Genomic DNA, 24,337 nt, shown 5'->3' with positions numbered 1-24,337 from the left:
ATCATAAATGCATGGATTTGTTATTAAATGTTCTCCATTTACAAAGTAGAGTAAAAGTCAGTCTTTACTCTGCAAAGTTTGCAAGATAATGATTTATAATTCATTCTTTGTGCTTGCATTTCAAAAAAACTCATGATTATGTTAACAATGATTAAATATTTATTTTTGCAATTCACTGTTGAATATATTCCATTTTGATCCTGCCAAGAAAGGTTCACTGCAACTGTCTCTGAAATCATCTTCAGTGATTCAGAAAAGTTTCTGTTAAGTAATAAAGCTGTATATTTGTGCCAGTAGCTGGCTTTAGAATGTAAGAAGGACTAACCAAGTCTTAAGAGTTTCCTTTTCTTACTAGTATTGTTGTTTTACAGTTATTTGCATTACAGTCTTTATTGTTAGTGAATGAATGGAAGTAACAATCTTATGCCATGGTCATTTCATCTTACAAGTTTAAGCATACGGAAAATCAAAACTTGCTGCGAATTAGGTAGAATGGACTTGGAATGCAAAAAAACTGTATTTGAGGTCCTACTGATTGGTAACAGTCTCCTCCTCCCACTTGGAAGTGAGAAATGGGTCTGGTTTGCAGATTTATAGGAGTGGGTAAAGACACAGAGAATAGAAAGCTTATGGTGGTGATAATGCCAGTAATAGTCATTATTACAATTTCACTTTTATCTTAGCCCTGGGTTACAAGGCAGCTGAAAAAAGTTAAGATGGCTACATCTAAAAAAAATAAAATATAATCTTCACCCGCCTTGGCAAGGGTAGCAAGAAGGATGCTGGTATGCACTCCTTTTGTTTCTTTCTTTATTTGGTAATATGTTAACATTATTTTTATTATAATGTATATCCTTCCTTTTCCCAAATCTGGGAAAATCGCTCATATATGAGCTTATATCGCTCATATAAAAGTTTAAAATATAATTAAACCATCAAGAGAATTAAGAGTTGAAAACATTATTGTTAAAAAGAAAAACAACAAATGCAGATAGTATGGCACATTGTGGAAAGCGCTTTCCCTGTGAAAAATCAGTTCTTAAAGTCCTGCTGAAATAAAATGCTTCAACTTCCTATGGAAGGGTAGTGTCAAGGTCTGCAGTACAGACGAAGATGAAGGGCTGCCAGGCCCAGCATCTGAGTCAGTGGAAAACAGGGAACAACCACAGCTCCAGCCTGATACTGAGGAAGCTATCCCTGCAGTGCAGGACCAAGTGCCTCAGGCACGTGGGAGTTCTGAGTTAACTCGGGATCAGGAGCGCAATGAGGCAGTGTTAAGTATCCCAGAAAGGCTGAAACTGAGAACTCATGCTATTCAGCTGCATAGATCTGCCCTGTTAGCACAGACTAGAGCCAACAGGTGAGAGCGCTTGTGTTATGAAGCATAAAGAGTGGCAGTTTGGATTTGGTCTTTGCTGGGAGCAACGTTTGAGACTTACTATAGCTTGGATGACTTTGTGTGCCTTTATCATGTGGTAGACTTTGCCTTTGGACTTTGGATTACATATAGTTTGGATGTGTTGATGGGGATTTTTGGACTGGACTATTGACTATGCCTTGTGGATTATCCCTGCATAGTTTGTTGTTTGAATCTACTTTGGCTTTGACCCCGGAGTGACTGACGATGAGCATAATGAGTGACTGTTTATACTGAGAGATGTTGTGCAGGGTTACAACAGGTAGCAAAGATGACAACCAGTCTAACATGTCTAGGAAGAGAGTTCCTGAACCTGGGAGCAACAACCAAAAAGCCCCCCTTATGTTCTCTCACCAGATGTATCTGTGAAAGTGGTGGAACAGAGAGAAGGGCCTCCCCAGAAGTCCTCAACTTGTGAACAGGTCTTATTAGATAACATGGCCATTCAGGTCATGGAGCTCTATATAGTTTTATACTCCATAACTGGGTCTATTTCTTTTAGACCCCTTGGCGATGATCCCCCAACACTGCAAATCTCACTGAGGCATCATTTCTAAGGGATTGGCTACCCTGATCTTGTGTTCCACAACTGAAGGGGATTCATTAATCTGAGCAAATCTTTAACACAGGATGATTTCACAAATGGAAAATTTTGCATTAGAATTAACTCTCTGTTACAAGTTCTTTCTTCAACCCCTAATACTTCCTTCATCCCACCAGAATGCTCACAATCCAACCTTAACAGGATTAGGAAAGGGGCAAAAAGGCAAGATTTTAAACAGGATTTTTCTGTGCAGCATTTGAGACATATCAGAGCTTATAAATGTTACATATTTAAATATAGTTTCCCAAATCCTTCAGTCAGCATGGAGTTGAAATCCCCCCAAAATAAATTTTTGAAGTTCTAGCATCTTTGTTTTTCATTTCTATTGAATTACTCTATTCAGAATCTTAAAACACAGAAGATAAATGCTTTATTTTCTAGTTACATTTGTCTGTAAAGTTACATTCACCAGCTCTGCAGATGGTTTGAAGCCAGATGAGCTTGTTGGATAAATGGGAGCATGTCAGTTATCACTTTAGGGATTAACGGGCTTGGAGCAACTGCACCGTCTGTCATGCTAGCTGTTTCGTTTCATGTAATTAATTGAGGAAAGTGGGTGGGTGGTAAGATAGGCTCCACTGCTACCAAGATCCTTCTCATCAATGCATTGCTGACGGGACTTTCCCTAGGGATTGTGTAAGCACTGCATAGAATTTCATTATAGCAAAGTCCTGCTCGGCATAATTAAGCCACGAGCTGGGATGCTGAATTTAAGTTCCAGCTAGCAGAAATAAAATAAAATCTCTTGGATGCCTCATACTTCTTTCCCCAAATCAGCTTAGTGTCTCTGATAGTTTGCATGTGCACAAACCATGAAATACAACATGGAAGGATTGTAACAAAGTTCACCCTAGGACTAAAACCCTTTGTTAGGTAGTAGTGGAGGCTAAGTAAGAAGCCATACCGTTTATGATTTTTGCATCTCTGTTAATTGAATCCTGTCACTCAAATGAATTCTGTTTATAAGTACCTGTTTGTTTGTTGGGAAATATACCTATGAGTTCTAAATATCTGCTCAGATCAGAGAAATTTTCTTAGACCAACCTGCAGGGCTGTTCCTAAGGGTGCTTCTATGCTGCCATTTAATGCAGTGTGGGTTTTGCATTCACCTGTGTGCATCCACACAATGCATGCAGGCTGATGTGGTTTAACCCTGGGTAAGCTGCTTAATGTGGCTGCACCTTGGGATCTCTCCCTGGGTTGTGGGAATGGAGGCTGCCCGCCTAGATTGTACTCACTCTTCCCAAGTTCCTTGGCAATCACATTGTACAAAACCACAAAAGAGAGGCTGTATTGTATACCATGCAGTAGGTGGGTTTTATGTCTTCTCCTGGGGGAAATCAGGGGTGCAGGAAAGGTGGAAATGGGCCATTCCCAGCCATGCCAGTGTCCCACTTCTGTGGGGGCTCAGGACACTCCTGCCTGGATGAAATACAGGTCAGAAATACCATTTTTCATGCCAGTTCCAAGCTGCATTAAGTACCTGTGTAGAACCACCATCCGACTTGGCTACTATGTTCCTAACAAGGACTATCTGCTTCATCCAATTCCTAATCTGTTCTCTAGTAAGTAGGTCCTTTTGGTCTTTAGGCTCTGGAGAAAGAAGTAGTGTACCAAAATAAGCCTAGAGTATTCCTACATTCCTTGCCACACACAAAATGCTTTTATTTTAGACAGAGATACCGTTATGTTGCATCAGACACAATCACAATGCCTTAAAAGGGGAATCTTATCTTTCTGTACACTGTTTTCCATTATATTGTATCTCAGATGTTACAAAGTGTCTCTTCTTGTTCTTCTGCTTCTCCATGAAATTGAACTTTGGAGCAGATTGCCCTTGCATACATGGAGGATTCAATATGACTTAAGGCCACAATCCTTCCCACCTATCGCTCTCCATACACAGAAACACCCACCCACACATCTGTTTGGGCAGCTGACTGAGCAGTAACTGCAATGACTTATGAGAACTGACAATGGATAGACCTTGGACAGGAACTCTGGACTCTGATTTGGATTTGGGCTTGGTTGTGTTTTTAATATTTTAATGCTTAATATTTCAATGTATAATTATAATTTTATTGTTTATCTAATGTTAATTTGTTTTGTACTGTGACTGTTTGTTCTGTTGGCATCTAATTGTTTCCATTGGTAAGCTGTCCTGAGTCCCCCATCAGGGGTTGAGAAGATATAAATGTTTCAAATAATATTCCTGGGTTTGAACTTGCCCAGCTTCTCTTATTTTTGCTATACAATTTTTAAAAATACAGAAGTCTGTTTGTAAAAGAAAATCAATACTATTCCAGCTGCAACTTTGTCATCATCTTCCTCCTCTCATCTTGCATCGAAACAGAATATAAAGAGTGTTATTGTTTGCATTTCTGAAATGTGCTGCACTGTGAATTGTTTCTGAACATAAAATTGAGCTGTATTATGAATGTTTTTTGGGAAAATATCCACATTGGTGTCATTCACTTCCAGTGTGCATGGAGGCAAAATGTGTATGCACCTTGAGAAGTAAAACTACTGCCATGAGAAGTACATGGCACCAGTAAGCTAAAATGGGTCAGTGTGCATATAGTGCATAGCATGAGCTAATAACTTCTTAATAGACATTATCTACCATGTTCTACATGCCCAATATTGTGAAGCGTGGTATTTCTATGGATTCTTGCCACCCTCTAAGGATATGCTTAGTACCTTGAGCCCTACATGAAGTAGTCATTCACATTTAAATTATTGATAGTGGACTCAAAAAGCAATGGTAGTAATACTTTATTAATTTAGAGCAGAGCTGGCCAGCTAGGATTCCATGAGCCATATCTTGTGTCCAGGGCAATTTTTTAAAATCTAGCTCCCAGTATCTCTAACATGTTTAAATGAAAGGTTAGGAAACTACTTCAGACAATTTCACTTACAAGGCAATTGATGCTTTTAGAGGTTAGTATAAGAGACCATCAGCAAGTCAGCATTCTAATATATCGCTCTTGTTTCAGTGCCAACACTGTTCAGTTACATTAATGTTGCATTAGATCCTGCCCTGCTCAGAGATTTGGGCTCTGTGGCAAAATACTAATTTGCTGTCTGGAGAACAAAGCAACTCCCAGGAGAATATAGATGTTTGGCATCTTAGATATAGAGTTTGCATATTTTGTTGCAAGCTCCACTTGTTGCCACTTCCTAAAAGGATTACTTAAGGTGGGGATGCCAGCTACCCAACTATATGGCCTCTTCCAAGATAATTCATTGTCTCCTCTTGATTCCCCAGCCATTGTTCTTGTTTCATAGGCCTTCTCCACACAGCTCAATGAAATCCAACATTTTCTGCTTTGAGTTGGAATATATGGGACTGTGGACTCGGATAATAACTCAGTTCAAAGCAGATATTGTGGATTATTCTGCCTTGATATTCTGGGTTATATGGCTGTGTGGAAGGGTCCTAAGTCAATGCTACATCACTCTCTTCCCTCCTGCTTCTTTTCCTCACCTCACTTCACACCTTGACAACCTGTGTCATTCCTTGCACTATTTGTTCTCCCTTCCCTTATGCGTGTCTCTTGCAGGATTACATAGTACATTTCCTAACCAAGATAACATTTGAATTTGGACCTTTGTATTCCAACACCTTAAACATTATTGGACACTGCTGCTCTTAGACCAGTTGTACCTGTAAACATAATGGGAAGATTGAAACATAATGGACAAAAAAAGAAAAATAATTTGCTGAATTGGGATTATTAGAATGCAAATTAGAATAATTTGTTTAATTAAAAATATGCAAGTTAAGTGCCCAGATTGCCTACTCTAGTGGCTACTAGGCATGCACAGACCTCATTGAACAGGGTTATATATACTTGTTCAAATAATAACATTGCCCAAAAGTGTGTTGATTCAAACTCTGGCACTCAATGTCCCTCCTTGGCTCCATTTCTGTCAGTAACCACCACCTGCATTTATTGTTTGTGGGCATTAGGTATGCAGCTTTATTTGTTTGTCTGTAATAGGAAACAGTTGACTCCAGATTGACTTTGTCAAACCCAGGGGCGGCTCAACCCATTACGCAAAGTAAGCATTTGCAGTATAGTTGATTTTGCCCAGAGGCGCTCTTGGGGGAAAATAGACCTTGACATATGCGAGTTGTAGTTACTGGGATGTATAGTTCACTTACAATCAAAGAGCATTCTGAACTCCACCAATGATGGAATTGAACCAAATATGGCACACAGAACTCCCACGACGAACAGAAAATATATATCAGTGATTGGTTGGGGGGGGGGGCGGCACCAAAATACTGTTTGCTTACCGTTGAAAATTATCTAGGGCTTCCTCTGGTCAAACCCAAGCTGGGACCTACTTATTGCTTTGCTTCTTTCTTTTTTCCCTTTCATTTTTCTGATCAACCAACCTAGAGGCACAACATTCCTTTTTTTAAAAAAAAACTTTGCATATTCTGCACCTTGCTGAGACTTAGGAGATGTTCCTTAGTTTCAGATTTGTAACTTAAGCATTTTGCAGAGGATGAGCAGAATTGCTGAACTATATGTGAAGTGATTTGCTCAAGCTTTATCCTTTATGTAACCACAGCAAGGAGTCACCTTATTTTGCCTAGCATGCAGACAGCTTTGGGTCAGCCACCCTCCTTTAATCCATTATGTGCTAATACCGTCTGCTGCTGGTTTGCTCATGCCTGCTAATTCTATTCTTGGATATTTACCGTTTCTCCCATCTCCTTGGATTTCTAGATAGATAGATAAATAGATAGATGATAGGCAGGCAGGCAGAGGAAGACTTGATGATGTGTCATTGTAGAATCCACACAGAGACTGAGGTTTTTAGCTGATATGCTGGCTATTTGCTGCTGCAGCTGTTGTTGTTGTTGCCTTTATTAATATTCCAATTCAAGATATGTAAATATTAATTTTGTCCAACAATGTGGAGAGATGACTACAGGAATTATTAATCTCTGCATGTGGTAATAAAATAATGGAGTAAGGTTTAGCATCCTTTATCTGGAATTGCAAAATCTGAAATCCTGTGAAATCCTAAATTATGCACATGGGTGAGTGATTTCACACTTTTGCTTTCCAATAGTTTGCAGTATACAAACATTGTTTTGTTCCATGCACAACATTATTAAAATATTGTATATAAAACTACCTTCAGGCTATGTGTGTAAGATTGTAGGGGCAAAGAACCAAACTAGGCCTTAAATCCAAATCTGAAAAGCAGGAGCCTCCTTTCCAGTGGGGAGGGCAAGGAAGGACGCCACAAAAGTTGAATCTTCAAACTGCAAAAAGCTATTTTATTGCGTGGCCATAGCAATAATGACAAACATGCATACAAGAATGCAATCAAAAGTTTTGTCGGCACTCCCAATGAGTCTGCGGGGCTTTTATCACTTTTGCAATAAATTGAATACACATTCTCATTGGTGTCCAAAGATAAATCATTTCATTGCTCTAAGCTGGCTACACAGATGCTCATTGATTCTTTATGATTTTGACAGGCATGAAAGAACACATGGGATTCTAACAATTGCACAATTATAGTCTATTGTTTTCGGACCATGACTGTCTTAATGAATCAGTCTTATCTGTCTTTCTGTTACAAGCATAGCTCCAGAACGATTGGGAAACTTAGGGAGTACCAACTATCCACTAGCTAGCCAGTTTTGTCCTGATGTACTTTTAGCCTTGAAAAGTTACTTCCTCTTGGCAGCAACATTTTCTCAAACCATCAGCACTTTTTGTAAACAAAGGCCCTCTGCAGAAGTAAGCCAATATGGCAGTAAATCAGGACATATGAGCATTGGGAACATCCCTGAAAAATCCCTTTTAAAACTACATCTCCACAAAGGTGGGTATAAAACACAAATGAATGCCAGGTTTATACTTGGCTTTCATCTTCAAGATATCTTATTTCTTACATGCAAATACAGGTATTACAATATATAACCAAGGGCGGCTCAACCCATTACGCAAAGTAAGCATTTGCAGTATAGTTGATTTTGCCCAGGGGCGCTCTTGGGGGAAAATAGATCTTGACATATGCAAGTTGTAGTTAATGAGATGTATAGTTCACCTACAATCAAAGAGCATTCTGAACTCCACCAATAATGGAATTGAACCAAATATGGCACACAGAACTCCCACAACGAACAGAAAATATATATCAGTGATTGGTTGAGTGGGGCGCCAAAATACTGTTTGCTTACCATTGAAAATTACCTATTTATTTATTTATTTATTTATTTCTTGCATTTATTAACCGCCGCTCTCAGCCCTAGGGCGACTCGCGGCGGTGTACAGTACAAAAGGACACTTTACAAAGAAATCAGAACAACAACTAACATCACTAATACATAACATCTAACTTACACTAAAACATCCGCTCCGTCATATTATGGAATCATAGTCAATCTCGTAGTCATAGTTCGTTCCGGTTGTCAATACCATTTACATAGCACTTAGTTGAAAGCCTGCTCGAAGAGCCAAGTCTTCAGGCCTTTACGAAAGGCCATGAGGGAGGGGGCCTGTCTGACGTCAGCAGGGAGGGAGTTCCACAGCCGGGGGGCCACCACTGAGAAGGCCCTCTCTCTCGTCCCCGCCAGACGTGCCTGTGAGGCAGGCGGGATCGAGAGAAGGGCCTCCCCAGATGATCTCAAGGTCCTCGTGGGCTCGTAGGCCGAGATGTGGTCCGCAAGGTATTTTGGGCCGGAACCGTTTAGGGCTTTGTAGGATAACACCAACACCTAGGACCACATCTGTATATATCTATATATCTATAAATCCAAAACACTTATATTCCCAAGGTACCCAAGAAGGCTAAAGACTCTGGTAAAATTACAACTCTATAGCCTTGTCCCATGGCCGTTATTGGATTGAAACTGCATTCATTCTGCTGTGTAGATGCACCCCAAAAACTTGTGTACAGGAGTGAAAGTGCAGGATACTATCTGTCACAATAGGAAGCAAAAGGACAGAAGCCATATGTATATTCTCTCCTCTGCTGCCATGTCATGTTCCAAATAAATGTCTCCTCTGCCATGTAGTGTCATAAGGCCATGGAGCACATGTGGGCAAGATGGCCTTGGCCTGTAGCCATCTGCTGAGTAGCATGTTGCTAAGAGATGCCTGGTCTGGTCTCACTGGCCTCATCCTTCCACCGCTGGTGCATTAACGGTTGCCTAGCAACCTCAGAAGACAAGATTCCCCTCAACGCCAGCTCTTCTGCGTTGCCCAGATTAGTAGCCTGTGAACTGGAAAATATTCACAAGCATATCAATTAGGATTATTATTTCCCACTCCTTCCCCCTTGGTTATTCAGCTTCCTAGAGCCCAAACAAGCTGTAAATGGGGGGTTTATTGTCTCAATGAATAAGATTATTGAAGCAATATGCATCGAGGTGACTTTTATTGCTCTCTAGCTGTATGATTGGCAGGAGGCATAGATGTGCCACAAGAACCTGTCATCATCAGATGGCACAGATACCTGTCATTTCATTGATTTCTTCTTCCTCCTCCTCATCGTCATTGTTTTCTTTTTCTTCCTCCTCATTCTCTTCATCATCATGTCTCCTTCCTCTGGAATGTGTCCAGAGGAGGGCGACTAAAATGATCAAGGGTCTGGAGAACAAGCCCTATGAGGAGCGGCTTAAGGAGCTGGGCATGTTTAGCCTGCAAAAGAGAAGGCTGAGAGGAGATATTATGAGGGCCATTATAAACATGTGAGGGGAAGTCATAGGGAGGAGGGAGGAGGTTTGTTTTCTGCTGCCCTGGAAACTAGGACATGGAACAATGGCTTCAAACTACAAGAAAGGAGATTCCACCTGAACATGAGGAAGAACTTCCTGACTGTGAGAGCTGTTCAGCAGTGGAACTCTCTGCCCTGGAGTGTGGTGGAGGCTCCTTCCTTGGAAGCTTTTGAACAGAGGCTGGATAGCCATCTGTCAGGGGTGATTTGAATGCAATATTCCTGCTTCTTGGCAGGGGGTTGGACTGGATGGCCCATGAGATCTCTTCCAACTCTTTGATTCTATGATTCCTCCTCATCATCATCATCAGTTCCTCCTCCTTCTTCATTGTCTTCCTCCTTCTCTTCATCAATTTCATCCTCCTCTTTGTAATCAATTTATTCTTCATTATCTTCTTCCTCCTTCTCTTCATCATCTTCAGTTTCTTCATCATCATCCTCTTCATCATCTCTTCTTCCTCCTCCTCTGCTTCATAATCTTCAATTTCTTCTTCTTCATCATCTTCTTCTTCCTCATCCTCTTCATTAACATCTCTTCCTCCTCCTCCTCCTCCTCCTCCTCCTCCTTTTCATCAACATCAGCTTCTTCCTTTCTTTATCATACATCATTGTTGTTCTTATTTGTTACTTGCCTCTCCTCGTGGTTCGAGGTGGTTAGAACACATCACCATGCAATGCATACAACAAGATACATATATTAAAGCACATTATTATAAGATCCATATATCAAAATACATGATACATAGATCAAAATGCAATAGTAAGTTAAAAATTCATGTTTTAAAATTGACTGGGTGGACTTGGGTGAAGTGATGAGAGCATCTGTGCATACATCTAAATTTTACTTGGATTATCATTGATGATCATCCGCCTTGAGGCCATTGGATTTTCTGCATATTCACCTATCTACCCAAGGTTATGTATTTGGCAAGAGGAGAAAGTGCTGTTACTAATGGGGAAAGATGGAAAAAAAGGATAATTAAGAAGTTTCTTCTGATATTTTGGTCTGGTCATTTCCATTAAATGTGAATAGCAGTTAACCTCAACACAGTTATGGACATTCATCTTCTGTTTCTTTCCATACCTAGATCATCAATGCGGTGGTACTACTGATTATACTGAGCGCCTTGACAGACCCTGGCCAGTATCATTTAACAACAACCGAATTAGGAGGTGACTTTGAATTTATGGATGATGCCAGTAAGTATATATCATGTCATTGGGTGATTTACAACCTAGTCACAATTTAATTGAACTGGTATTGTGCCAAGACTGCACTCTCATGGCTGGGCTTAACATTGGCACGCACTCACAAACCTTCTCTGAAAAATCTTTTTGACATATAAATATGCATTAAATGTAATATCTATTGCCACCAAGTTTTAAAACTGGCTGTTAACAATAATTAACCTAGATAATCGGCCTGGGTTTTTTTAATAGAGTATCTATTAGAGAGGTATATGGGTTGAGCATCTCTTATCCAAAATTAGAATTTGTCCACATGGATGGTTCTGATTATTATTATTATTATTATTATTATTATTATTATTATCAGCATCAACATAATAATCTTTATTTTTATCATGTCTTTCTCCCCATAGGAATTCATTGCTACAATACTGAAACCTTTGCTTTATGATGGTTCAGCATACATAAGTTTTATGCCCAGAAGTATTAAATGTATAAAATTATATTTAGGCCCTCTCTCTCTCTCTCTCTCTCTCTCTCTCTCTCTCTATATATATATATATATATATATATATATATATATATATATATATATATATATATATTGTTGAACATATACATGAAGCCATTGGGAGGGATCATCCCAAGTTTTGGAGCTGGATGTCATCTGTACGCAGATGACGTTCAACTCTATTACTCCTTTCCATCTGCAGCTAAGGAGGCTGTTCAGGTCTTGAACCAGTTTTTGGCAGCTGTGATGGTCTGGATGAGGGCGAACAAATTGAAACTGAATCCAGACAAGACAGGCACTCCTGGTCAGTCGTAAGGCCGAACAGGGCATAGGGTTAAAACCTGTACTGGATGGGGTTACACTCCCTCTGAAGGCACAGGTTCGCAGCTTGGGAGTGATCCTGGTTTCATTGCTTAGCCTGGAACCCCAGGTCTCGGTGGTGGCTAGGGGAGCTTTTGCACAATTAAAACTTGGCCACGGAAGTTCACGCTCTAGTTCCATCCTGTATAGCTACTGCAACACGTTCTACATGGGGTTGTCTTTGAAGACTGCTTAGAAACTCCAAATAGTTCAACAGGCAGCAACCAGATTGCTCACCAGAGTGGGGTACAGGGAGCATGCAATTCCCCTGTTACACCAGCTCCACTAGATGCCAGATTGCTACCAAGCACAATTCAAAATGTTGGCTTTAGTCTATAAAGCCCTAAACAGTTATGGCCCAGCTTACCTGTCCGAATGCATCTCCCTCTATGAACCATCTCAGAGGCTAAGATCATCCAGGGAGGCCCTGTTCTCAGTCCCACCTCCTTCGCAGGCACGACTGGTGGGGACGAGACAGAGGGCCTTCTCAGTGGTGGCCCCCCATCTATGGAAATCCCTCCCCAACAAAATTGGATCAGTGCCCTTCCTCTTGGCCTTCAGCAAAAACATGGCCATGGGTAGTAAGAAGGACAAGAAACAAACACGGATTATGTACAATTGTTATTTGATACTGAAATGGCCTGAACCATGCTTTTGGATCATGTGAATTTAATGTTTATATTAATATGTTTTTAATGCCTTGATTTAATGTTTAAATGTAGATAAGTTTTATGATTTAATTAATAGTTTTATGTTAGGTTTTCATGTTTTGTAAGGCATCGAATTTTGCCATGAATATGCTAGAAACTGCTTTGAATCCCCCCAGGGGTGAGAAAAGTGGCATATAAAGGAAGTAAATACATAAATAAGGTATAAGTGACATCTCGTTATATTCAATATATGCAAATACAAGCATTTTCAAATCCTGAAAAAAAATCTGAAATCCTAAACACTTCTAATCCCAAAGATTTGGATGAGGGTTACTTAACCTGTATTTGAATTATAGTGTGTGAATGTGGAACTAGGAAAAGCCATCTCTGACTATTCCTTGCCTAGGAAAACTTTATGAAATTTGTGATTTTGCCATAAGTGACATGAAGGCACATTCATACATAACATAGCAACCTGATTCAGATTTACAGCTTTAGCTATAACTTAGTGTTACATACATACACTTTCTTTTTTTCAGATTCACTTTTAGAATGAGACAAGAACCTCTTGCTTATAAGTTTTCAATTGCCATTATTTCTGAACCCAAAACTGTGGTTAGCCTTCATTATGGTTTAGGGCAGGGATGGGCAAAGTATGGCCTATTTTGCCATATGCAGCTCCCAGGGCTTCCCATGGTTTAAAGAAATGCTGTCTTTTTACAAAAAAAAGTTTTAGAATTAAAATGCTTTCATAGGGGGGGGATGCATTTCTACCACATTTAGTCCCGGTGTCCAAAAATACTTTAGATCCAATTTTTTGCATATCTCTGGCCAATTTATATTGAGGCCAGGCTTTTTTCTTTTCTTTTTTTCTTTTTTTCTTTTTTTTTTTTGAAATAGAAATTGAACAGGAAGCAACTTCTGCTCACTTCCGCAAAGAAAAGAGGAAAAATGGGGGTGGTTCCCAGAAACAGATGCAATTATGTCATTTCTGTTTCTAGCCCCAGTGCCCAATATCCATTTATTTAATGAGGTTGAGAATCTTGGCTTTTAAATTTAGGTCATCTGTCCACCGGTACTTGTTCCAAGACTGTGCATACAGAGCATAGAAAAATAATACTGCTGTAATGCTGTTTTTGGCTGAAGTGTCTTGCTTTGAGTCTTATGCCATAAGAGCAGTGGGACAGTCTCATAACTGGCTGAGGCTTTAAGCTTTCAAAGATCAACTATTGTGTTCAAAGTATCAACTTTCATGTTCAAAGACTCACTTCAACCATAATAATCTGCTTTATTTGGATGTCATTTGAATTTAGGTTTTACACACCCACCCTCTACAGAGCATTGCGTATGAGGATTGGGAGGCATATGCTCTTAGCGCATAGTGAGTCATGCTTTCCTCCGTGTAAAATATCTTTTCACATTTAGTGTTTTAATGTTAGTTTTGTCTACTCCTTGAGAGTAATACTAGTCCATATCTATATATATATATATAAATGCTCTGTGCATAATGAGTACCTTAAAAACAAAAGAACCAATGAACAAAATCACACCAAATTTGGCAACAAAACGTCTCACAACACAAGGAGTGACCATCACTCAAAAAATTATGATTTGTCATTTGGGAGTTGTAGTTACTGGGATTTATAGTTCACCTATAATCAAAGAGCATTCTGAACTCCACCAACGATGGAATTGAACCAAACTTGGCACACAGAACTCCCCTGACTAACAGAAAACACTAGAAGGGTTTGGTGGGCATTGACCTTGGATTTTGGAGTTGTAGTTCACCTACATCCAAAGATCACTGTGGACTCAAACAATGATGGGTCTGGACCCATCATTGTTTGCACGAATACTCAATATGCCCAAATATGGACACTGGTGGAGTTTAGGAGAAATAGAATCTTCACATTTGGGAGTTGTAGCTGCTGGGATTTATAGCTCACCTACAATCACAGAGCATTCTGAACCCCACCAACGATAGAACTGGGCCAAACCTCCCACACAGAACCCTCATGTGGGCCACAGCAATGCGTGGCAGAGGACGGCTAGTATGCTTATAAAAATAATAGTACTTAATAATAACAATGAAAACAAGAACTTTAGCTTTTGTACATTTGGTAATAGATATTTAAAGTCAGACTCAAATAAGTTCCCAACTATTTCAACTGTTCTCCAAATATATTATAATCTAGAACAGGCATGGACAAACTTTGGCCTTCCAGGTATTTTGGACTTCAACATCCACAATTCTAACAGCTGGTAAGCTGGCTGGAATTTCCGGGAGTTGAAGTCCAAAACACTTGGAGGGCCGACGTTTGCCCATGCCTGATCTAGAACTTATGTGAATTGTATGTTCCTTATTCTGCTTGGGATCAGAAGTGATTTGGATTTCAGATTTATTTATTTGGATTTTGGAATAGCAGTATTGCTGCATGCATACATAATGAGAGATCATGGAGAATGGGACCCAAGGCTAAACATGAAATTCACTTAGGTTTCATATACATTTTAAACACATAACATAAAAGCAATTTTATACAATATTTGTAATCTGTACGTGAAACAAAGCTTGTGTACACTGAACGATCCAGAAGCAAAGTTGTCACTTTCTCAGTCTTCCATATATTGTAAACCAATTTGGAGTATTTTGGAATTCAGGATAAAGGGTGCTCAACCTGTAGTATTTTTTCATAATTTGTTGCACTCTTATTGTTGTTGCAAGCCTTCAAAAGTTGATATGTTGTTTATCCATGGAACAATGGCTACACATTGACTATATGAAGCTATACAGAACTTTAGAAAGCTTTTCGACAACAGTTTTGAGAATCTCCCACCATTCAAGCTGGCAGATTCAAGAGGCTTGTAGTTTTAAATTCAGATTATATCATGCAGTCTTTGTTAAACCAGTTCTCAGACGGAAGCAGGGAATGTTTCTATTAAGAAAGATCCATTGCACTGAGAACCCATTTTCTTATGAGATTTGGGAATTCTCAGCTTTGTTGTAATGCAAGAAATACATTCATGAGTGCCATAGTTGAAGCATAAGATCTAGGAAAATTAATAAAAGCAAAGTGTTTGAAAGTGAGGTGGACCAAGGCCAGGAGAGTTGGTATCCAGATCTGGTATGAATCAAAAGTGAGAGCTATGCAGTTCGGTCAAATTAGACGTACAGATCTGAACTTAGACTCAAGCTCTCTGACTCTCAAAGCTAGCAACCCTGATTGCTGGGGAAGAGTGAATGTTGAAGTTAAAAAAGGAACTGTTTCCAACTGTGGTGTAGATCCTGCTCTGACTAGAAGTTGTTGTGGTTCTTCATATCTTGGAAGAGTTGGGTACACAATTGCAAAACAAGGAACACAGAATTGCTGGTCCTCCAGCAGAGGTTGCTCATGCATCAGAAGAGGGCTACGTTTATAATACCGTAAATTGAAAGAGACTCATTCACAGTTTATGACAATATCAAGTGTTTTCCAAGGCCAGTTCTTGAATATTTTGGCAGCAAGGGAAAGAATCTTATTTAAGGAGATTGCTTTGCCCAGTGATAGAAATACAGACAGTCGCCGAGTTACAAACATTCGACTTACAAATGACTCATAGATAAGAACAAGAGTGAGACCACAGGAAGTGAGAGAAATCATTCCTGGAAGAGTTATTGTGGGGAAAAGGTGTCTCCACTGAAGCTTTCTCTCCAGTCCTTGTTTCTACAACAAGCCACTTTTTTCCAAATCCAGTTATCACAGGGACAGAAACTGAGGTGATATCTTCTGAACAGGGGCACAGGCAGCAAAACAAACACCACAGGGGAATTAACCCTTCCTTTTTCTATCCAGCGCTCAGTCGCGCACTCTCTCTCTATATATATAGATATATGGCTGGAGTTACACTTAAAAATGTATCTGTTCTGACTTACAAATTTAACCTAAGAAGAAAGCTACAGAACCTTCTTTTCTTCTTAACTTGGGCACTGCCTGTATGTATTGAAGCACACTTTGCCTCTTGCTTTTAACACTGGAGTTACACTTCAGGGTTTAAATCCAGTTTATTAGAAGCCAATAAAGGTCTAAGGGTTTCCATGCTGCCTTGAAGATGATAATGTAATGAATAGTAGGAGTCTTATAAAAGCACCAGCTCCTGTATGAACTTGAAAGTTGAGCAAAGTCAGCTCTAGTTAATACCTGGGTGGGAAACCACTAACAATACTAGGTTCTGTAAGCTACATTTTGGTAGAACCACCTCTTAAGTATTTCTTGCCTATGAAATTATTGTAGTTGGCAAAGGTCAACTGGCAACTTGAAGGCACATAGACACGCAGGCAGTGTAATGGGGGATGACTAAACATGTGGATATTTTTTTCACTCACACAGTTTTTAATGCATATCTCAGAGTGTTCTGATGCTCAACCTTGACATATTCTTAACATTACTGCCGTGACTCATTTTTTTCAGACATGTGCATTGCCACAGCAATTTCTCTGCTTATGATTCTCATCTGCGCAATGGCCACGTATGGGGCATACAAGGTAATGCATTTCTTATTTTGCCTTAACCACCCTGCATAAACATTAATATATAGTATTTGTAGATAATATAAATCAGGAGTTCAGGGAAAATAATCTAATTGCTCTTAAAATGCATTTGTCCTATGAAGTTGCTCAGAAGATACCAGTGGAGAAGGCATCATCATGACAATCTATACAAGTGCACATATGCAGATGGTGTAATGTAACATTGCCTAAACCAGGGACAGGCAAGTGCCTCTGCCTCCATTTTCCTCTGCAGTTCCTCTTAAAATGGCAACTGGCATCACATTATCTTCTGTGTCATTTTGAGTGGATCTCTCAAGGAAACCTAAGGTGTTTAGTGAGGATAATTTGGGTCAAGTGGTATTGGTTTGATGTGTTTTCATGCTTTTTTGGGGGGGGGGGGAATTGTCTGCACAGTTCTTAACCTAACATTGCCTTAAAACTGTTCTCACTCCATAACATATTTAAATTGCCTGAAAATCATGCCGAGTATTTCTTTTAAAAATTGGCAATTTGGGGAGGCTATTTGGGAATTTCAAGGACTGCAAAATGGGCTTCAGTGTCACCATAGGTTATTGGGTGTTGTTCTGAGTTTTTAATTGTTGTTTTTATATGCTACAGTTTTTACTTTATTGTAATGTACTGCATGTTTATTTTATGTTTTGTCTTAGGCACTTTGTGCCATATGTAAGCCACCCGAATCCCGTTGTTGTTGTTGTTGTTCCATGGTTTTGTACAGCCCATGAGTCATACTCTAGCCATCCTTGGATTAAACAATGTAGGTGACCAATATCAGATTAAGAATTCCAATCCAATCCTGTTTTCCTTGGGGGCACAAATGCTCTGTGTAGTTGCACCCTTTTGTATGGCTGAAAATTTGAAATGATGGAGTGGGGAAAATGTGTTAGCTCAACACAGGAAAACCCTTTTGAGGTTCGCAAAACTTTTAGTACCAATTGTGACATACTGTGTGGTTATAAATCAGAGGTAGGTAGATTCAATACATTTTCCCATCCATTGAATCTAGCAAGAGTTCTGTCAATACACACATCTAGAAAGGCAGAGAAAAAGAAGACATTTTACTAACCGAAATGTATTTTTCTATCAAAATAAGAGATCTGGGGAGTCTGCAAGGTACCCATGAACCTCAAAAAATATTATGTTATACATGTGCTCTGTGTTTATGTCATCAAGTACAGCCCACCAATATCTTTTTTTCAGGCTTAGTGGGTCTTATATGTTCTAAACATACTATATCTAAGCATTAAGATTTCTCCCTCTTTCTCTCTCTTGCATATATAGCAACATGCGGCTTGGATCATCCCTTTCTTCTGTTATCAAATCTTTGACTTTGCACTCAACACCCTCGTTGCTATCAGCATCCTTGTGTACCCCAGCACCATTCAGGATTATCTGCGACAACTGGTAAAGCATTTTGTCATTTGTTCAAAACCTTTGTGTACAAACTTTCATCCTGTTTGGATTCCAGAATAGCGTGCAGTCAAAATGTATGTCCTCATGTGGAATTCAAACATCAAGCAGCCAATCAAATTGGTTTGATCCAGACTTAGTTATATTTGGAGTGAGCCAATTAATATCGATTGGATTAACTTAAGTAACTATTGTTATATTTCACTAAGCTTGGATCCAATTCAGTACTTAAAAGAATTAATAATGACAGTAGTTTTAATGTGCCTGGTCTGTTTAGGCACAATGTAAGCCTCTGCAATAGAGAAAATAGCAGTGATTCCTAAGCTAATTGACAAAGCTTGAGGTAAATGGGAAATTAATTTATTTATGTAAGAAATACTCATTAGTACAAATAAGAAATTCCCAGATCATTGCAATGTACTGAAGATTGATTGGGACTGGCGATGAAAGTGGAAATATTGTATATTATGTGCAAGCAGCAAATAGAGAGTTGCAAATGGAGCTACAGCTCCTCATTGACTTTCTCCCCCTCTATTTATCACAAATGTCTTGTATATGTCATGTATTATAAGATATTACACAACATATTCCCCCTCCTGCCATCAGTGTCTGGGGCTAGAATTCTGTGATAATGATGCCATATGTTATCATTGAAGCAGGAATGGATTAATTCAAGAGACACACCAGAAAATACTGTTAGTGTAATGGGTCTTGTCTGTAGTTTTGGTTTAATGCTTAACTGCTACTCTGCTTGCTTATTTATTTCTTTGCTTTATTTCTACCCCACCATTCTCATCCCTTTGGGATACTCAAGGCAGCTTACAACTCCAGCAAAATTAAATGTCATGCTAAATATAGTCATAAAAGCATATTCCATCAACTAAACTATTAAAACAATTAAGCAAATAAATACACAGATTGATAAAAAGGTTAAAAACAGTAAAGTGCATAATACCATTCTTCCATAATCCTTGTTTATAATCCTTATTCAGACCGTGTCAATAATTCTCTCACATCAGAAGTGACTTGCAGTTTCTCAAGTCGCTCCTGACACACACAAAAAACCTGGAGTAAACCTTTTAATGTGGTTTACACCTGGGTTAAAAAATACCTGCAAAGACCTTAAACTTCTGTGCAGAACGAGGTCTTTATTTTTTCTGAAATTAGAAAAGAAGGAAGGGAGTTCCACAGCCAGGAGGCCACCACTGAGAAGGCTCTGCCTCAAATCCCTACCAATTGTGCTTGTGACGGCGGTGGGACCAAGAACAGGGCCTCCCCAGTCGATCTTAAAGCTCTTGTTGGCTCATAGGAGAAGGTGTGTTTGGACAAGTAAATTGGACCAGAACTATTTAGAGTTTATCGGTTAAGACCAGCACTTTGAATTGGGCTTGGTAGCAAATTGGCACCCAGTGGAGCTGACGTAACAGAGGAGTAGTATGATTCCTTTACACCACTCCAGTTAGAAATCTGGCTTCCACTCATTGGACTAGTTTAAGCTTCCAGGCCATCTTCAAAGGCAACCCCATGTAGATTGCATTGTAGCTGTCTATACAAGATGTAACAGGAACATGGACCACTGTGGCCAAGTCTGACTTCCCAAGGTATGGGGACTGGCTTCCCATATGCGGATTTGCTAGAGCTACAAACTAAAGAATGGTGAATTGGTTTTTACTGCACAAGAAAACAATGGAAGAAAGAAGTGTAGTTACTAGTGAAAATTCATACAATACCAATCCTTGTTTCATCAAATACAGCAGAAGCCCTCCCCCACCCAAAAAATCCCTAAATAAACCACAAAGTCACTTCCTGGTTAGAAAAAGGCCTTTCTTGGATCTAAAGTAAGACATGAGGAGGTCATGACAAAATTGTCTCTATGCTAAGGAAAGGGAGCATTTTAGAACACACGTACAATGAAGAAAAGACATTTAAGTTCTACTCTTTGTTGGGAATGTGCCTAAATTCTTTCTATTGAAATAAGCTGAACAAAAGGAGGAGAAACTGGGACTTTTTTAAAAGCAGCTGAAAAGTGGAGTAACTGAGAAAGTCAGGACTGTTCCTGACAAATTGAGACAGTTAGAATTTCAGTAGTTATGAGATCCTCTGATCTTCTTCCAACTTTTTTTTTATGTGGGGTAGGAGCTATGTGGCCTTCCCAATTTTTTTGAACTGCACTTCTCAGCATTCCTCACAATTGGCCGTGCTGACCAAGATTGCTGGCAATTTCTTTCCAGCAATATCAGGAGAGCAGTACAATTTCTACTTCAACTGTAATGAATGAGACTCCATAACACTATTTCCATTCATTTCAGTCTGCCTGGAGCAACTGAAGCGACTGCCTGCTAGCCTAGGTCTAAATGTCATGAGGACCATAAACAGAGGTGTAGCATTTCTTAAGTGTTTTTACAGAGTGAACTGATATATTCTTTCATAATTCCCAAAGAGTCAAGTTTTACTTAAGCCATTTCCACACTGCCATGTTTCCAGGCTTGTGGGTCAATTCCTTATTACTAAACAGTAGCTCAGAGTTTATGTTTTTTATTTTGCTTCAACATTTAGCAGAGCTTTGCAGAGATTAATATAAAAGGATCACATTGAGGTGACCTCCATTCAGTCAGCACAATTGCAAAACCTCATATACTACTTGATCTTTCAATTCGTAGTATATTGTCTCTTTTGCTGTGGCTAGTGCTATTCATTCCACTTGTGCCTATTTCAGCCAAAGAAGTGAGGGAAAGGGTCAGGTGCCCTCAATACGCTATTAAGAACAGCTTTTTCAAACTCAGTTAATCTTCAGTTGTGTTCAGCAACTACTCTAATCACCCATAGCTGGTACAGTGCTTCTCTGGGCATGTGTTTTTACAGGAAAACCAAAATACGGATTTTGGAAGGCTTCCATTTTGAGATGCAAAACTCATTGCTTGCATAACAAAATGCTTAATTTGACCATATACCCCTGGTACATTTTGAATAATTAGGCACTCATCTTTTATTTGAAACTTGACATAAATTACATTCCAGAGTTTGATCATTTGAAAAAATGGGGTAGAAGAACAATATAAATAGTCACAATGCGATAAATACCCTGATAATTGCTTTTAGCATAATCTGATTTAGAACATTCTGGCTGGAGTAGAAGACTAGTGTATAAATAGAGGTACAAACTGATGCGCTTTCTCAGGCATGGTGTTAAGTCCAGCTCTTAATATATCCAGTTGTTCTGCAAATGAACACACACTAAGGCAACCTGCATGGGATAGTCACAGGGATGGCTACCTGGACTGCCACAATTCAAGCATTTCTCAGACCAGGCCAGCCATGATGCCTCTCAGGAATCCTTCCCCAAGGAAAGCATTTTTTGGGCCTAGATCACCCAAAGCAAGAGGAGGGAGGACGAGGCTGGACAGAGGGGTTGACAGATTGCTCCCCCAATTTAGTTGGTCGGACATCTTGTGCTGACATTGAATCTACCCCTTCTCCCACTACTATGTAATCTGCTCTTAAAATGGCACAGGCTTTGTAAAAGTGGTTGTACGGTTGGTTGGTTGGTTTGTTTTGGGGGGGGGGGGGTTGCCATTTTTTAAAAATAGCAAACATGGAGATCAGTCATGGGCAACTTCAGCAAGTCTAACAAAGTTACTTTTTTGCCACATAGAGCATATATATACACACATATCTATCAGGAGAGGTAATGCATCATTTCAAAAACAAGAAAAGATGAAATCTGGGCTACAGAATCAGCCACAGGGGCCATTTAGGTCATGCCTTGCTTGCCCATGGACTTGATGCATAGCTGTTTAGGTCAGGGATGTCAAACTCTTTTCCACTGAGAGCTACATCAGTCTTATGATTATTGGTAATACATTAGTATTATTATGTTTATAGTTACCTTCAAAGGGCCATTTGTAATTGTAAGACTATATAAATCTAACTATATTGCCCTAGCATTGATGGCCTATGGGCCTTGCTTTTGACATGGGTGGTTTAGGATCAGCAACTGCCTCTTGGTTTCAGAACATCCCTTGAAATAAAAGAATGAGCTCTCCAAAATCTGAATTTCCCCTTGGTTTTTCAACAGCATTGCAAGAAAATAGCATTAAAGTTGTCATGCAACCTGCCATGTTTGATTTGCAGAGTGAGCAATTAGCTTAGATGTGAGGTTCACACATCCTTAAGTCAATCTGTCTCAGCAACTGTGTTAATAATCAGTGAAGTGCATTAATTAACAAAGGAAGACATTGCCCGAAAAAGGATGAGGCTGACATTTTCCCTCTGTTCCAGTGTTGTGAAATGGAGACAACTGCCTTTCTCTGATATATGTTCACAATAAAGCAAAAAGTGAACAAAATATAATTTTCAGCACAAGGACAGAATATTGTGTAAAGAAGCCAAAGGCATTGTTGCATAACATTTATCTCCAATCTGTTGTGTGCCATCTGGTGGGATTAATCAATCAGAATACTTCAGTGAAATTGCAGATGATGAAAAAGCCTTGCAAGTGGCCAGCAAAAAATAAATTCACGGAGAAGAGTATATTTGTTATGGTTTACACCTCTGTGGATTTGACAGCAATGCCAAGGAATTAATACTATTTTCAGAATTTGGGGGGGGGGGGTTGAAATTATTTATCTTGCTGTCCTTGCTGAAAGGGAAAAGATTATGTAGGTTTTATAAGGAAGTGGGGGAGTATAGAACTGTTGGTATATGACTATATGAGTCCCTCGCTTCTTGACTCTCAATTTTTCAATGATCCAAACTTTTAACCCTTTCAATTATAACTAAAACCCATACACTCAGCACATAGTCTGCTGTTTTGACATTGCGTCATGTTTCCATGACCTTCTATGAGCTTCTGTAATCACAATCACACCTTGTATCTGTATGTACAATATCAAAAAGCAAATGAGCATATATATGTGCGCATGCCAGGAAAACTCGTGATTACTAACAATATACATTTTTATTTTTCACAGCCAGCTAACTTTCCCTACAAGGAAGAAATTATGTCCATGAACTCCACCTGCTTAGTTGTGATTATTCTTCTTTTTATAAGTATCACATTGGCTTTCAAGGTAAGCATGTCTCTATCGAGGTCAAGATGTGAAATTAGTTGGAATGTTTTCATTTATGTTCCGCACAATAGTGTTTGTGAGCTGGAGAGAACTGTGAAAGGTGAAAGTCACAAAGTGAATGTTACTAAAAAAAACCCCAAAAACTAGCATGGCTAACAGTTGGCTTGATTCTATAGGACATGGGAAGCCAGGTATTGAAACATGTCTCAATGAATCAAATGTATTTCACTCTATGATCAGCAGATACTTTTTGGTCTACAACTCACAGAATCCACCTGAGGCCAATTGTTGTTGTTGTGTATCTACAAGACTTTACCAATTGCAGTCTGATTGAGTCTGAATTGATGTTTTTATATGTACATGTGTTTTATTTTATTGTATTTTATAGTGTGTTCACTTTTATGTTTGTTTTTAGGCACTTTGTACCATCTATAAGCCGCCCCAAGTCCCTTTGGGGAGATGGCGGCAGAATATAAGAATAAAGTTGTTGTTGTTAGAAACACAAAAAGATTAGTACAGAACAAACAAGGTCACTCTGCTGGCTGTTGTATTGGATGACATGTTGGACACTTCCCAAGTGTCTAGGACTGTATTCTTATTCTTATTTTACTGACACAAAAACACAGTATGTCACAGCAAACAAGATATATATGCTGTATTTCGTATCATAAAATCACAAGTTGAACACTTCCCAAGCATCTAGGACTATGTGATGTATTTTCTGATGATGCGCAGAGATCCAAGTAAGGTGGCCTTTTGCAGTTGACAGATTGTGATTTTGTCAATGTTTATTGTTTTCAAATGCCGGCTGAGATCTTTTGGCACGGCAC

The 24,337-nt window shown here is 39.3% G+C and overlaps 1 protein-coding gene across 1 annotated transcript in view; it reads left to right on the top strand.

Moving 5' to 3' along the window:
• LAPTM4B (lysosomal protein transmembrane 4 beta) overlaps nt 1-24,337 on the top strand; it is a 59,855-nt gene that overhangs the window by 15,990 nt on the left and 19,528 nt on the right. Inside the window, exons 2-5 of the mRNA XM_060775644.2 lie at nt 10,862-10,973; nt 16,931-17,004; nt 18,310-18,432; nt 23,409-23,507. Coding sequence (XP_060631627.1) covers nt 10,862-10,973; nt 16,931-17,004; nt 18,310-18,432; nt 23,409-23,507 — 408 coding nt within the window. The remainder of the gene's footprint in view (nt 1-10,861; nt 10,974-16,930; nt 17,005-18,309; nt 18,433-23,408; nt 23,508-24,337) is intronic.

The sequence above is a fragment of the Anolis sagrei genome, chromosome 4, assembly GCF_037176765.1.
Source record: "Anolis sagrei isolate rAnoSag1 chromosome 4, rAnoSag1.mat, whole genome shotgun sequence".
NCBI classification, from domain to species: Eukaryota; Metazoa; Chordata; class Lepidosauria; order Squamata; family Dactyloidae; genus Anolis; species Anolis sagrei.
This window is presented reverse-complemented; position numbering and strand designations above follow the sequence as displayed.